The sequence below is a fragment of the Echinops telfairi genome, unplaced genomic scaffold (assembly GCF_000313985.2).
Source record: "Echinops telfairi isolate 266 unplaced genomic scaffold, ASM31398v2 ScPeMD7_7469;HRSCAF=8507_0, whole genome shotgun sequence".
Taxonomy (NCBI): domain Eukaryota; kingdom Metazoa; phylum Chordata; class Mammalia; order Afrosoricida; family Tenrecidae; genus Echinops; species Echinops telfairi.
The window spans coordinates 40,607,445-40,622,347 of NW_022111372.1; the positions used below are offsets into that span (position 1 = coordinate 40,607,445).

The window sequence follows — 14,903 nt, forward strand, 5'->3', positions numbered from 1 at the left end:
AGAGTGAAACAGTGAGTGAATGAGAGAGTGAGTGAATGTCCCAGTGAGTGAGAGTGAGGCAGTGAGAGAGTGAGAGAGTGAGGCAGTGAGTGAGAGAGACAGAGTGTGAGACAGTGAGTGAGACAATGAGTTAGTGAGAGAGTGAGTGACTGAGACAGTGAGAGTGAATCAGTGAGTGAGTGAGGCAGTGAGCAAGTGAAGCAGTGAGTGAGTGGGTCAGTGAGAGAGTGAGTGAGTGTGCCAGTGAGTGAGAGTGAGACAGTGAGTGAGTGAGGGGGCAGTGAGAGAGTGAGACAGTGAGTGAGTGAGTCAGTGAGAGTCAGGCAGTGAGTGAGGCAGTGAGCAAGTGAGGCAGTTGAGTGAGAGTGAGGCAGTGAGTGAGTTTTTTAAAGCATTTTCACTGGCACCTAATCCGCACAGACAGTTCTCAAAGAGCTATAATGCTCATAGCAGACCCTTTTTAAAAAAAAAAAACGAACTTGTTACTTTAAACTGTTGTTTGGTTTTGAGATGACTGCAGTGGATATTTTTGGCTTAAGGTTGCAAGCTTTTCTGGGCTGCAGTTGCAGGTATGTATCTACCTTCCATGACTCCAGGAAGTCCATGAAAACTTGAAATTCTGCATTTCCCTTCTTTGACCAAGATTCTTCTGTGGAGTTTTTTTAATCAAAATGTTCAGAGTAGTCGGGCACCGTCCAGTTCTTGTGGTCTCATGGCAAAGGAGGCAGTTGTTAATGGGGACAGTTAGCTACCGACTCCCCCTCTTCCTCTTGTTCCTGGGGGCTCCTCCTCCTGTTGCTGCTCCAGGTGACTTTAGACACCAACTGTTGTGCATTGGATGGCCACTAGAAGCTCAGTACATGGAGGTAAAGTAGCAGCACCATGAATTTTATGAGAGCAGTTAATTGTGATGTCCCATGAAACCAGGACGCTAAACCTCTCAACCAAGGAACCAATCCCATGAGGTATTTAATCGTACACAAGCAGTTCCTCTCTTCTTTTATATCATTGTGATAAAGCCTCCCACTCCTCACTTATCAACGTGGTTAGGTTGCCATGTGAAAATCGGTGCTCTGCAAAGGGAGATGACCACCGCGTCAGCTCACAAAATGTAGGATGACTGCAGGTATCATTGCATAACGACAAAATCACCTCCTTGCATAACTACCAAATCATGGCTTTACATAACTGAAAACCACTGAGAATCATGGCCCGGCCAAGGACAGCCTTAAACACCGACCTTGCACCTTGGCGTTTGTTACTGCCAGACATCCATTGCACTAAGTGGTTGGATGGTACATTTTCACTGTTGTAAATGTGAACTCCCCGATTATTAGATAGCTGATAAGTGAGGGTTGGGGATGTATCTGTAACACAGCTTTTACCAGTTCAACTTTCACAGATGTACAACTTACTGACAGCAAGTAAACTAGTCGGCAGTGCAATCCGACCTTTAATCGATATATTTTCATCACCATGAGCCCTGCGCTGCTCCACCCCTTTCCCTCCAGGTGACCACCTGGTGACCACCAGTACACTTTGGTCTCTTCTTTGGCCTTTTCTTACCTTTTTGTATAAGTGCGGTCACACAGTGTTTTGCCCTTTTAGGATTGGCTGATTTCACTCAATATAATATTGTACAACTCTATCTGTATTGTAGCATACGAGGGGGCTTCAAAAAGTTTGTGGGAAAATGGAATTAAACATAATGGAATGTTTCCATGAGGTTTGAAGCCCTCTTGTTCATCAAGATTTCATTTCTCTTACTGGCTGCATGTACCTCATTTTGTTTATCCTTTTTTCTGTCAATGGTTGTTTAGATTGCTTCCACGTTTTAGTTATTGCGACTTGTGCTAACTGAACATTGGTGTACAAGCCTCTTTGAGTCCCTGCTCCCAAGTCTTTTGGGAGCATGTCTGGGAATGGACTTGCTGGGTCACCTGGTAGTTCTATATTTAGTTTTGTGAGAAACTTCTCCTCACGTTGCCTCATCAGCAGCAATGGAGGCGTTCGAATTTCCCTACATCTTTGCCAACCAACATTGGTTATTTTCTATTTTTAATTTTAGCCTTTTGTTGTTTGGGACTCTTAGTCAGTTCCGGCTCATAGCAACACTGTGTACACCAGAACGAAACACCACCAGGTCCTGTGCCGTTCTCTCAGTTGTTCTCATGTTGGAGTCCATTGTTTGAACCACTGTGTCAGTCCATCTTATTGAGGGCTTTCCTCCTTTCCGCTGCCCCTCTACCTTACCAAGCATGCTGTCCATCTCCAGACAATAGCCTCTCCTGATAACATGTCCAGAGTATGTGAGATGAAGGCATGCTTTTTGTTGTCTCTGTTCTTGCACGGCCTGAACTGGGCTGAGACGTACTGTGCTACTTCTGCCCCACTTTCTGCTCCCCACCCCAGCTGGCGCCCACTGTATGGTAGAGCTCAGATGAGTCATGGCCCTTGGTACACGCTGCTTGTTCTTGGTGAGCGCATGTCTCACATGTTCTCCTCTGCAGGGCTCATCGAGGGGTTTAAAGAAGAGAGGGCAGACCTGCAGGCGACGATTGGTCAGAAGGAGCAGTCCGAGCAGCTCCTGGTGTTGGAGCTGGAGCAACTGAGCCTACAGCTCCAGAAGGCAGCCTGTGAGCAGGCGCAGCTGAAGGAGGAGTGCACTGCCCTGCAGAGCCAGATGGAGGCCCTTGCTGCCAAGGCACAGGAGAGAGAATCTGGTAAGAGATGCTGGCTGTTGAGCGCTGACCTTCTGAGCTCCCGCAACGTGGGCTTCAGGCTCTTCCCTTTTCTTTGTGAACTTTGGGCATGCTTGGTTAGCAAGCCTCTTTCAACGTCTTGGGATTTTCTCCAGAAGGAATGGGTGTGTGCGTCTTTCTCCTGTCCCTCCCCAATGCTGCGGTTGGGTGCTGTCTGTGGCCAGGCAGAGACTTTGGAAGCAGTCGGGGACCAGGTGATTGTGGCCATTCAAGGGGTCAGTGCTTCAGAGGAGCTCACAGTCTTTGGATAGATATGTTGCTCCTCTGCACAGGTACCTGGCTTGGCTTTCCTGTAGTTGCTGAGGACCTTTATGTGTCCTGGGAGCCCTGAGCCTACATCTCTTGTGGTGACCTTGTAGCCCTTGAGGTAGCCTCGGACATGGGGCCCACTCCACCCCAACCTGTCATCTGGGCGATGATGCTGCCTGGGGTACTGACAGAAGGGCAGGGGCAGCTTGTCCTCATGCTACCCCACTGCAGGGGTGCTCCAGGCCACGCACCCTACCTGGGACCTGGGCGCCTCCAGGTGGTCCCCCATGTTTTATGGGTCCCTCCTTTTATCTTAGCTACATGTATTGTCATCACTTAACCGAGAGTTGGAAATGACTGTTTCTGGACTGTGAACTTCCCTTCTCCTCCTTGGTCCCATTGAACAGTTTATGCCAAAGTCCTGAGGCCAGAGCCTCCTCAGTGCTTTAAGAACAGAGGGTGAACTGTGAGGATGGGCTCACTGTCTCAGAATTATCTGATGCCAAACCTTCCCCAGAGTCTGCTCCTGATGCTGTCCCTCCTCTTGTTCCTGAACTCTGTACTCGAGGTCATGCATTCGCCTCGGTTTATTTCTGTAAATGTGTGTGTGTTTTGATTCATAGGCATTCCTGTCACTGTAGCACAAAAGGCTTCAGGTTTGTAAAATGGATGAACGATCTCTGTGTGCTTGGTGCCTGCTGTAGAGTGTGTAGACGGACGATTCGCTGACGGGCAAAGTGCCTCAGTGTTTGCGGCAGACGGGGTACCTTTTGTCGGCATGGCGCCTTCACCAGCGAGCTTGTGTGGATAGTGCTCTCTAAGCCTCCTTGCTGCTGCTGTCACTCAGCTGTGCTCTGTGCGTGCTGTGTGTCGGCGGCATGGCTTGGGGGTCCTGAGGAGCTCTTAGATTGGGTTCTGGCCCTGCACGTCTCCTCGTCCCCTGTGAGGTGGGGAAGCCTGCAGCCCAAGCTCCAGCTGGTCCTGGGTCACGTGCAGTGGTGCCATTGCTTGAGTGCATGTGCCCCTTGATACATGGTGGGAGGTGACACTGTCTTCCTCAAGCCAAGGGAGCTTGCTGGTCTCCACGCTGATGCACCCTCCCCGTTAAAGGCACTCCATGGCTGTAATTCCACACCTTGAGGTCATTAAGCTGCGTGCTTGATGCTAATTTACCATCATAAATTTTGGGGTATTGGCATGAGTATTTATGGAAAGGATTGTATTAATGGTAGCGATTCCTCATTGCTATTGAGTCAATTCTGACTCGTGGCGACCCTACAGGACAGAGTAAAGCTGCCCCACTAGGTTTCCGAGACGTAAAGCCCCATCTTTCTCTCACAGAGTGGTTAGTGATTTTGAGTTGCTCAAACCTCTGGTAGCAGCTGACATGTAACCCACCACCCCACCAGAGTTTGTCATGAAAGAGTAACACAGAGTTTCACAAGCAAAATAAGTTTGAAAGCTGGTGAAATAGAACTGAAATCGTTTCAGTTCTTGGGTAATTTGATAGTCCAGGGTTCATCAAAGGTAAAAGTGACAAGACCGTGTTCTGCCAAAGGTGGAAAACAAGGCCAGCCCAGTGAGTTCCGTTTGCATGCTCCTGGTTTATGGTTTCCTCTTGAGTTGAAGTTCATTCAGACTTGTCCCTTGACGTGTGGACTAGTGTGAGCTTCACTGCCCCGTCAGTCTTAGGTCGGCTTCTGAGGACTCACAGCTGATTAACTTTTCCTTCAAGAGGCTGTTGCAGCCCTGAGCACCCAGCGGGGGCCCTTACGGTAAATGGACGTGCTCTTAGTGGACATGGTCATGGGTTCACATCCAGGGTGGTTTCCTTACTGGTGGGTACACGTGAAGACGTCACTCCTGACAGTTGCTGGTATGTTGTCTGGAACTGCCCAGATGGGTTGTTCCCAGACTGCGCACACTGCTGTTTTAGGCTGTTGTTCTTGAGAAGGTGTGATTTTTTTTGGCCTGAGTAATTTGCATCTGTGCTTGATACACAATGGCAGGTTAGTTGGGTGCTGGCCTGGCCTTGGGGGCAGACCCTGACGCCTTGTGTGCACGGAACCCCTTTTGCTTGCTGGTTCATCAGGAAGAAGGGAAAACATGAGGGGATGGGCAGGGGCAAGGTAGCACCTGTGCCGGCTGGTTTGGAACTCCTTTGGAGCTCACCTGCACCCAGCCAGGGCTTGGTCTTGGCTTCCATGCCTTGGCTGCAAAGGAGTCTTGACAGTCCTAATTGCATCGGAGTTATCTCTCAGCCTGTTGCATCTGAGTCCACTGTGTAGGAAGGATACTTACTCCCTTGGCAGTCACAGGTGACCCCACTCAGCGGAGTCTACCTGTTTGTCCCCACATCTGCCCGGCAGTCCCGCTTCACTCCCCAGGATGGTGTCTGCCCCACTCCACATTGGTCCTTACAGTAGCTGTCAGCCCTACGTGGTGGAGTCTGCCTCCCCATTTGGCCAGTAGTCCTTGTCAACCCAGCGTGGTATCTCCATATTGGTCCTGGAAGTCACTGGGCAGCCATGAGCATTTAAGTCAATTCTCCTATTTCCACGTTGGTTCCGGCAGTCACCATCAGCCACACAGTGAAGTCTGTCTGTCTCCACCCCAATTGTGAGAGTCACTGAGTGGCTCTGTATGGCACAGACTGCCTGTCTCCACTTCTATCAGGCAGCTGGTGGGCAGTGCCACTTGCTTCCAGGATATGCCAGGGGCGTTTTCCTCCATGTCTGTGTTCTGGGCATCCTAGGTCTCCAGAAGGAAGTGGAGTGTCTAACAAAGGAGCAGTTGGAGACTACGAAGCAGTCTGAGAAGGACCGAGCCGCTCTGCTCTCGCAGCTGCGGGTGCTGGAGTCGGAGTTGGAGGAGCAGGTGTCCCAGCATCAGGCGTGTGCCCAGCATGCCGAGGAGGTTGTCGCCCTGAAGCAGCAGATGGCTTCACTGGACAAGCACCTGCGCAGCCAGCGGCAGTTCATGGATGTAAGTCTGCATCGCACTGAACACCTTCATTCCCCCAGAACTCCTACGTGTTTTCCGTGTTCTTGCCCTGGGCCTGCGGGAGAGCACAGCTTTTTGTGCATTGCGCTGGGTCCCAGGGGCTCATAGACCATAAATTCATTCTCTTCAGGCTGAGAGGCCGAGATCAGAGTGTTGGCCCGTGAATTCCTAAGAATTCTGTTCCTTGCTTGCTCTCTCTGCTTCTGGCGACAGCAGTGACCCCAGTCATGCAGACTTTGTCTTCACATGGCCATCTTCCTGTGTGCTTTCTCTTTCTCTTCTCCTTTTAGAAACACACTAGTCTTAGAGAATTCAGGCCAACTTTCCTGTAGTTCCTAAAGGTTTCCTCCCCGCTCCCACTACCATGACTCGAATTCTATCTTGCAAGACTGGCTAGACCAGAGGATGTACACTGGTACAAATAGGAGCTGAAAATACAGGGAATCCAGGACGGATGAGCCCTATAGGACCAGTGGTGTGAGTGGCAAAACGGGGAGGGTAGAGGGAGAATGGGTAGGAAAGAGGGAACCGATTACATGGAACTGTGTGTGACCTCCTCCCTGGGGGACAGACAGCCGAGGAGTGGATGAAGGGAGACGTCGGACGGGGCAAGATATGACAAAATACTCATTTATAAACTATCAAGGGCTCATGCGGGAGCGGGGAGCGGGGAGGGAGGGGAAAAATGAGGACCTGATGTCGGGGGTTTAAGTGGAGAGAAAATGTTTTGAGAAACGATGTACAAATGCGCTTTACACAATTGATGTGTGTATGGATTGCGATAACAGTTGTATGAGCCCCTAATAAAATATTAAAAAAAAAAAGAGAATTCAGGCCCACCCTCTCCATTGTGACCACTTACTAACTAACTGGTAACATCTTCAAAAACCCCTATTTCCAAACAAAATCATGTTCACAGGTATGGGGGTTAGAATGTCAACTTATCTCTTTGGAGGGCACAGTTCACTCCATACCATCTTCCAAATACCTGTTTTTAACGTTACTATGAAGCAATTTCAAACTTATTCCAAGTAGAAAAGTAATACAGAAAATGCCCGTACAGCCTTCACTCAGATTCATCTGATCCTAAGCCAGCTACCTCAGGATTTGTAGGTATAGATCACAGGTGTGTGTACTCACACACACTGTATTTTACTGAGCCACTGGACTATAAGTGGGCAATCTGCCTTTGCCTCTATAGCTACCCTGTTTCCCCGAAAGTAAGACATCCCCCGAAAATAAGACCTACTTACAGTTTTGCCTCTCGCTGAAATATAAGGCATCCCCCTGAAAATAAGACCTCCCCAGAAATAAGGCCCCCGAAGCTACCGTTTAGTAACTCTGGACTCTGGACCGTAGCAGTGGGCGCCACCACGCAGCTCACTGTTGGTCGCAGTGCAGCTGGAGCAGACAGGAAGTGCAAGGTCTCTTTTAATAAAACAATAAACAATAAATGTGTGCCATATTCTTCTTCATGGAAAAATAAAACATCCCCTGAAAATAAGACCTAGCACATCTTTGGGAGCAAAAATTAATATAAGACACTGCCTTATTTGGGGGGAAACAGTATTTAAATACACATTTTCTAAGGACTTGGGCATTCTCTTTACTAATGACGGTATGATAATGAGGATAAGAAAGTTTCACCTCTGTGGTGCTGCTCCCTAGCACACATGCCATCCCCTCCACGCTCCATTGTGCATTTAGCCCCTGCACTTAAAGTTCTTTCCTGAGAGAGGTCACTGTCATGGGAGGTGTGGGCTCTGAGGTTACTTTGTCCCTCACTTGGGCATCAGATTCTGCTGGATGGTTGCTAGGAAGGAAGACAGGGAGGGTGTGGCAGCTGCTTTGATGCCATTATCAAGATCTGCAGCCCTGGCTGATCACTTCATGGGGGTGTTAGCCAGCCTTCTTCACAAACTTACTATCACATCCTGTGAAGTATTTTCATTTGGCATATAAATTATGCAGATTTCTTAGGAAATTATAGTGATCAAAACAAAGACTATAAAACCTTATGTAATGCTGCCACCCATCAAATACTGTCTTATGTGACGGGAGTTTGGGGTTTTTTAGATATTCTGTTCATAATTCATGGGGATCCCATGTATATCAGAGTAGAACTGTGCTGCCTAGAGTTTTCAGTGGCTGTTTTCCCAGAAGCAGATCATGATGTTTTTCTTCTGAGACACCTCTGGGTGTACTTGAACTTCCAACCTTCGATTAGCCAAGAATATTATTAACCATTTATACTACCTAGGGTGCTTAAGTGGGTAAAACAACAAGAACATAAACATGTTTTTAATGAACAAAATTGAAACAAGTGCACTGTAACTTGTGTTTTATAGCATGTCTTTTATTTGCTATAACTTGAATTTCCTTACTGGGTTTTTTTTGCCTTCTCTTTCACCTAGTTAACACCTGCCTACTCTCTAGCCAGTAACTTTTCCTCTCATCTCTCCCACCCTTGGTAACCATCAAAGAATGTTTTCTTTTTTTAATCATTTTATTGGGGGCTCAAACAACTCTAATCACAATCCATACACACATCAGTTATGTAAAGTACATTTGTACATTCATTGCCTTCATCATTCTCATCACATTGGCTCTCCACATAGGCCCCTGGCAAAGAATGTTTCTATTTGGGTGAAAACCTTTTCTTGACTTTTATAAAAATACCTCTTAAAATATTTGGCCTTCTCTGATTGACCTTTCCCACTCAGCATAGAATGAAGTTGGGATCAAGGTTGAAATTGCAGCTTATCTAGAGGCTGCTTTGGTTGTATGACATTTTCACAATCTTAACCCTTACTCTCCATGACCATGGTATGTTCTGTCTGTGTAAGCCTCTGGGTTTCTTAGGGCATTGCTTCTATAGTGTTTTTGTTTCTCTTGTTAGATTAAGTCCTAAGTATTTAAGCTTTTGTACTGTTGTAAATGGATTGTTTTCTTGATTTCCTTTTTCTAGTTCTTTGTTATTGTAAAGGAGGCCAATTGACTTTTGTATGCTTCTTCTTTGCCAGTTTGGATGCCCTTTTATTTCTCATTCCGGCTAAGACTTTTAGCAGGTATTGACCCGGAGTGGTGTTAACGGCATCCTTGTCTGCTTCCTGTCAGCTAGGGGAATGCGGTTACTCTCTCTTTAGATGAATGCTCTTGCTTTTGTATACATGCCCTTAAGTATATTGAGGATTTGCCCTTCATTTCCAATTTTGTTATCAAGACTGGGTGATGGAGTTTGTCAGATGACTTTTCTGCATTGATGTGATCATGTAGTTTGTCCCCACTTTGTTGTATTTCTATTGTGGATTACATTGATTGCCTTTCTAATGTTGAAGCATCCTTGCATACCTGGAATGAATTCCACTTGGTGGTGATGTTGTTATATATTGTTGGTTCTGTTGAGAATTTTTGCACTATGCTCGTGAGGCACATTTGTCTATAGTTTTCTTTTTATATGATGTCTCTGCTAGTTTGGGGATCAGAGTTCACTTGCTTCATAAAATGGATCTAGGGGATTTTCACCCTTTTCTGTCTTTTGAAATCATTCAAATAGAACTGGTGCCAACTCTTCTCTCAATGTGTGGTGGAATTCATCTGGGCTAGGACTTCTTTTTCCACGGGATTTTTTTTTTAAGATCACTTTATTGGGGGCTCTTACAGCTCTTTTAACAATCCATATTTCAATTGTAGCAAGCATTTTTGTAGTTGCCATCATTATTTTCTAAACATTTACTTTCTATTTGAGCCCTTGGTATCAGCTCCTCTTTTTTTTCTCCCTCCCTCCTACCCTGTGACCCCTTAATAAATTATAAATTATTAGTACTATCATATCTTACACCGACTGCTGTCTCTTTTCCCCCACGGTTTCTTCCCCTCCTCCTCTACCCTCTTTCCCCCTACCCTCCTGGTATCGCTGCTCCCATTTCTGTTCCTGAGGGGTTTATCTGACCTGATTCCGTGTGCCCTGAGCTCTTCTCTGTACTCATGTATGTGCTCTGGCCTAGCCCACAGTGAAAGGCAGGGCTGGGGTCGTGATTGTGGGGGGTGAAGAAGCCTCAAGGAACCAGAGGCATATTGTGTGTTTCATCAGTGCTATACTGCACCCTGGTTGACTCTTCCCTGCCTCGTGACCCTTCTGTGAGGAGATGTCCCATTGTCTACAGATGGGTTTTGGGTCTCTGCTCTCACCTACCTCGTTCTAAACAGTATGTTTGTTTTGGGTCTTCTGATACCTGTTACCTGATCCCGTTGACATCTCATGATCACACATGCTGGTGTGCTTCTTCTGTGTGGGCTTGTTGCTTGTCAGCTAGATGGCCACTTGTTTAACTTCAAGCCTTTAAGACCCCAGACTCTGTATCTTTTGATAACTGGGCACCATCAGCTTTCTTCACCACATTTGCTTATGCACCCATTTTATCTTCAGCAATCGTGCCGGGAGGGTGAGCATCACAGAATGCCAGGTTGTTAGAACAGAGTGTTCTTGCGTTGAGTGAGGGCTTGAGCAGAGGGTACTGGGAACTTTTTTCTTTTTTTCTCATGTTCAAATTTTCTACTTTAGTGTGTGTGTCAATTTATCACATGAACTACTTTCACTGAAGAAGTGTTTTCAGGGTGACTATGAAGTATGTAATATTCCCTTGTCATATCATAATCATATATTGGCTGTCTCTTGGCACGTTTGTTCTATGTTCCTGGAATATTTCCCTCAGGTGTATCCTGAGACCTGTACTCTTAGACAGTTCTCTGCATGTCATTTTCTGTGTAGTCATCAGTGTTTCAGAACTGGTGCTGCCTTGTGGAAAGGACCATTACTCTTTATTTACCCTGATGTACAAAAATTATGCTGATACAGTGTTGGATGGGCAGTAACTGGGTTCAGACCATGGAGGCATGATGCTTTGCCAATGCTAGATCCTTCCCCTAATGTCATGACCCTCAGGGTCCCTGGAAAGTAGGTTGACATGTCCTGGGGAACATACAGACTTACATGGCTGTAAACTCTGCCATTGCACCTGGAAAGAGGAGGTCTCACACCTGCTTTCTCAATAGGAGCAGGCAGCGGAGCGGGAGCACGAGCGAGATGAATTCCAGCAGGAGATCCAGAGACTGGAGGGACAGCTACGGCAGGTGGCCCGGGCCCAGGCCACGGACGCCCAGTTGAGCCACGTAAGTGCATAGCCATGGAGCCTGCGGACATTGATGGCATGCGCCAGGATACTGTCAGCCTTACTTTCTCATATTTTCCTTCCATGTCCATGAAAACGGCAGAGTGAGCAGCCAAGTGAAGAGGTAAGGACAGAGCCCCACCTCCCACTACCCCATAGCCCTTATCCAGGGTCTCTCGTGGACAAGGCTGTGAATGGACCAGGACCAGCCTTGCCTCACACTTGTTTTTCGGGATATCTTTTCCTTGGGACTATAACTGTCTGAATCTTGTTGTCTGATAGAATAATAATTAGTTTGCTTTTTTTTTTTTAGTTAATCTTTTATTGGGATAATTAAAGACTTACATGCAGTTATAAGGAATAATACAGAGATTCCATGTACCTTTACCCACTTCCTCACAATGGTAACATCTCAGAAAAGCAAGGGCCCAGGATCATGGACACCCAATGAGTGAAGATAGAGAGCATTCCATCCCCATTATCCACTTTCCTCCCACAACCATATCCTCCTTAGCTCCTGGCCAACACTCAGCTGTTCTCCATTTCTGAAATCATGCCGTTTCAGGAATATTATTGATAAATGGAATTATGTAGTGTGTGACCTTTTGAAATTGACTATTTTGCATAAAGACACATCCATATTTAAGGGGGCTTCAAAAAGCATGTGGGGAAATTTAATTATCTTTTAACTCTATTTCTGCCATGAAGTTTTTGAAGTTCCCTTATATCAGCAGCTGTCACATATCAGTACTCTGCTCCTTTCTGTTGCATGCAGCCATGCACCTGTTGATGACACCTGAGTGCTGACTATGTTTTGGCAGGAATGTGTGAGGGACCCCCTTGTTCCCTACCTCTCTGTCCATAGAAGTATTTTGAAATGATGCCCAAATACCATATCAATAAGCTGTTTTAAAAATCTGTGAAGATCTTTTTTCTTTTGTTCAACACAACTCATTGCCATTATTTGTACCCTCTCCACACACATACACCCCCCCCCAAAAAAAAAAAACAGAAAGAAAAAAGCTTTCACATTATTAGCAAGCACTAAGTCCAGACCCCTCAAACTGTTACTATCAACTTGGGACGGAGATGGTACCATGTGTTGAGTGTTAAGCTGGCGCGATATTGCTCGTGCAAACATCTGCGCTACCCAAAAATCCCAGCTCCAGTCCCCTGCTGCCCAAGGATATTTTAGTTTCAGGACACATTTTGCTTCCTGCTGGGTCCCCAGTGGGAAACACCTAGAGTGTGTCTCCTTTCACCACTGATGCACACTTCTTTTTTGGAAGCCAAGTGTTTTTGTTTCTAGGGTTCTCTGGTGTTCACGTTTGGTGGTTGTTTTAGGTTGAGTTGTTACAGAAAACGTTAAGGGAAAAGTCAGATGAGTTCACCGAGTTGGCTGTGAAGAAGGAGCTGGCTGACAGGCGGCTGGCAGTGCAGCAGGAGGAGGTGCAGCGCCTCGAGGCGGCAGTTACTGAGGCCGGCAAGAGGGTGACCCAGCTCCAGGAAGAACTGGAGACACAGAAGAGAATTGGGGAAGAATTACAGCAGGTGAGCACCCCTCTGTCTTAGATGAGGGTTTTTTCCTTTCTCATGGGCACCCATGTAGCACTTGTTCAGGACAGATGTGGGGCATGAACTGGTCTGCCTTGCTCTCTCAGAGGCTTGTATTTGCCCCAGTGAGAAGTGTACCAGCATATGGGACCATGTGTACTTTTCAGACATGCTGAAGAGCTGGTTACAATGATTTTAACCTTTTGAGTTTATGAATTTATATCTGCTTCCCAAGGAAAATCTCTCCAATGATAGTCTTTAACGTGATTTAACTTGGTATTCTGAGCTTATAATGTTTCTTGTTTGCGTATCTGAATATTTAAGCTGCATCTAAGAGGCTGAACCTGAGTTATATCATCTTATGGTTTGGTGGATGGTGGCCTGGCCTGGTGAGATGCTTAAACTCCTTTATATCTCCATTAAGCAATTTTTTCCTTCTGTTTGAGCACTTGGTTAAAGGGGATTTAAATTTTGACTGTTTGTAGTAGAACGTTAAAAGGTTACTTCAATGGGTGAAACTGCTTAGTCAGCAAATTTACAGTCAGTAGTTTGGTCACAAGTCACAAGCGTACTTCAAGGACGATCTCAATGTCTCAGTGGCTGCTAGATTCATGACTACTTCATGTGTGTCAAAGGAGAACATTCAGTGAGGTTTTAGTAGCTGGTTTTCAGCAGTAAATGGCCAGACCTTCGGAGGTGCCTTTGGATGGATTCAAACTTCCAGTCTTTTGGTTAGTAGCTGGGCCCACGAAACCTGTGTCCTCTCCAGGGCCTCCTTGATGGCACTAGGAGAGCGTCTGTCAGATGCGTCTGATTCTCGTAAACGCTGACGGGGACCTTTGTGTGAGTTCAAGTTTCTCTCTTGAGGCCGTGCTGTGTTTCCACTGTGCCATCTTGGGGTAGAACACCTAGCACCCGACCCCACCCTCTAGTGTCTTCACTAGAGGGATGCTTTGCCCCTACATGAGCCATTTCCCATCATGGGTCCATTTCCACTTGGGACTGCTTCACTCATTCACCCACGTTTGTTCCCTCATTTGTTTACTTGTTCCTCCATTTACTCACACATTCATTTGTTTAGTCACTTGTTCATTCACTCATTTACTTCTTCCCTTGTTCACTCCTTCTGCCACTCACGCCTTCCGCCAGCAAACACTTCTTGAGCTTATTAATAGCTAAGAAGGTGATTGCTTCTCCTTTGTCTTGAAAGCCTTGAGTGTTAAGGACGGAAAGTCCCTTTTTCATCCATGAAGTTGGAGCAGCACTGTAGCCTGTTCCCATTTGATATTTGCCTTTTCAAAATATATGCCAAATGTTTTTTGAAAACTGATAATATTCATTGTATGATCCACCATTAATTTTTTTAACCCCCGCACCCCCCTTCCACCATTAATCTTAAGCTCCATTCTTTGACCAAGTCTTTCCAATTTTTTTAATTGGTAATAATTCAGTGCATATTATTGTGCCTGGTTGAAGAGATTCTGATCATGAGCCATCACCACGGTGCCACATCCACGCTTGTTTTCTCCGCAGACTAGGAGCACTTTCACACGTGTTTTCTTGGCAGAGCTCAGGTGCTGTGGTGGTTGTGCTGGGGAGTCACAGGTGCTACAGGGGTGGAGATGAGCCGGGGAATCAGAGAGGAAGTGTGTGCACTGAATGCTGGGCTGTAGGCAGAGCTGAGGATAACAGATGTCTTCAGAGACAGCAGTGCGAGGTGCCTAGTTTCATTAACATTTGCCTAACATAGTAAGATTTTTTTAAAATTAATCATTTTATTGGGGTCTCTTACAAATCTTATATAACAATCCATTATTCAATTGTATTAAGCACACTTGTACATATGTTGCCATTAACATTTTCAAAATATTTTCTTTAAAAAAAAATCATTTTATTGGGAGCTGTACAACTCTTATCACAATCCACACATCCATCCATTGTGTCAAGCACGTTTGTGCATTTGTTGCCATCATTATTTTCAAAACATTTTCTTCCTACTTGAGCCCTTGGTATCAGCTCCTCATTTTTCCCCCTCGCTCCCCAACCCTCCCTTCTTCCTCAACCCTTGATAATGTATAAATTGTTATTATTTTTTGATGTCTTACACTGTCTGATGTCTCCCACTTGTCTGTTTCCATCCCCCAGGGAGGGGTTATATGTAGAT

The 14,903-nt window shown here is 46.1% G+C and overlaps 1 protein-coding gene across 1 annotated transcript in view; it reads left to right on the top strand.

Annotated features, from left to right (window-relative positions):
* The window catches only part of PCNT (pericentrin), a 127,985-nt gene that overhangs the window by 61,793 nt on the left and 51,289 nt on the right, over window positions 1-14,903 (top strand). The window contains exons 21-26 of the mRNA XM_045284550.1: window positions 2,511-2,723; window positions 3,635-3,667; window positions 5,767-5,996; window positions 11,070-11,186; window positions 11,289-11,309; window positions 12,530-12,736. Of these exons, the coding sequence (XP_045140485.1) occupies window positions 2,511-2,723; window positions 3,635-3,667; window positions 5,767-5,996; window positions 11,070-11,186; window positions 11,289-11,309; window positions 12,530-12,736 (821 nt within the window). The remainder of the gene's footprint in view (window positions 1-2,510; window positions 2,724-3,634; window positions 3,668-5,766; window positions 5,997-11,069; window positions 11,187-11,288; window positions 11,310-12,529; window positions 12,737-14,903) is intronic.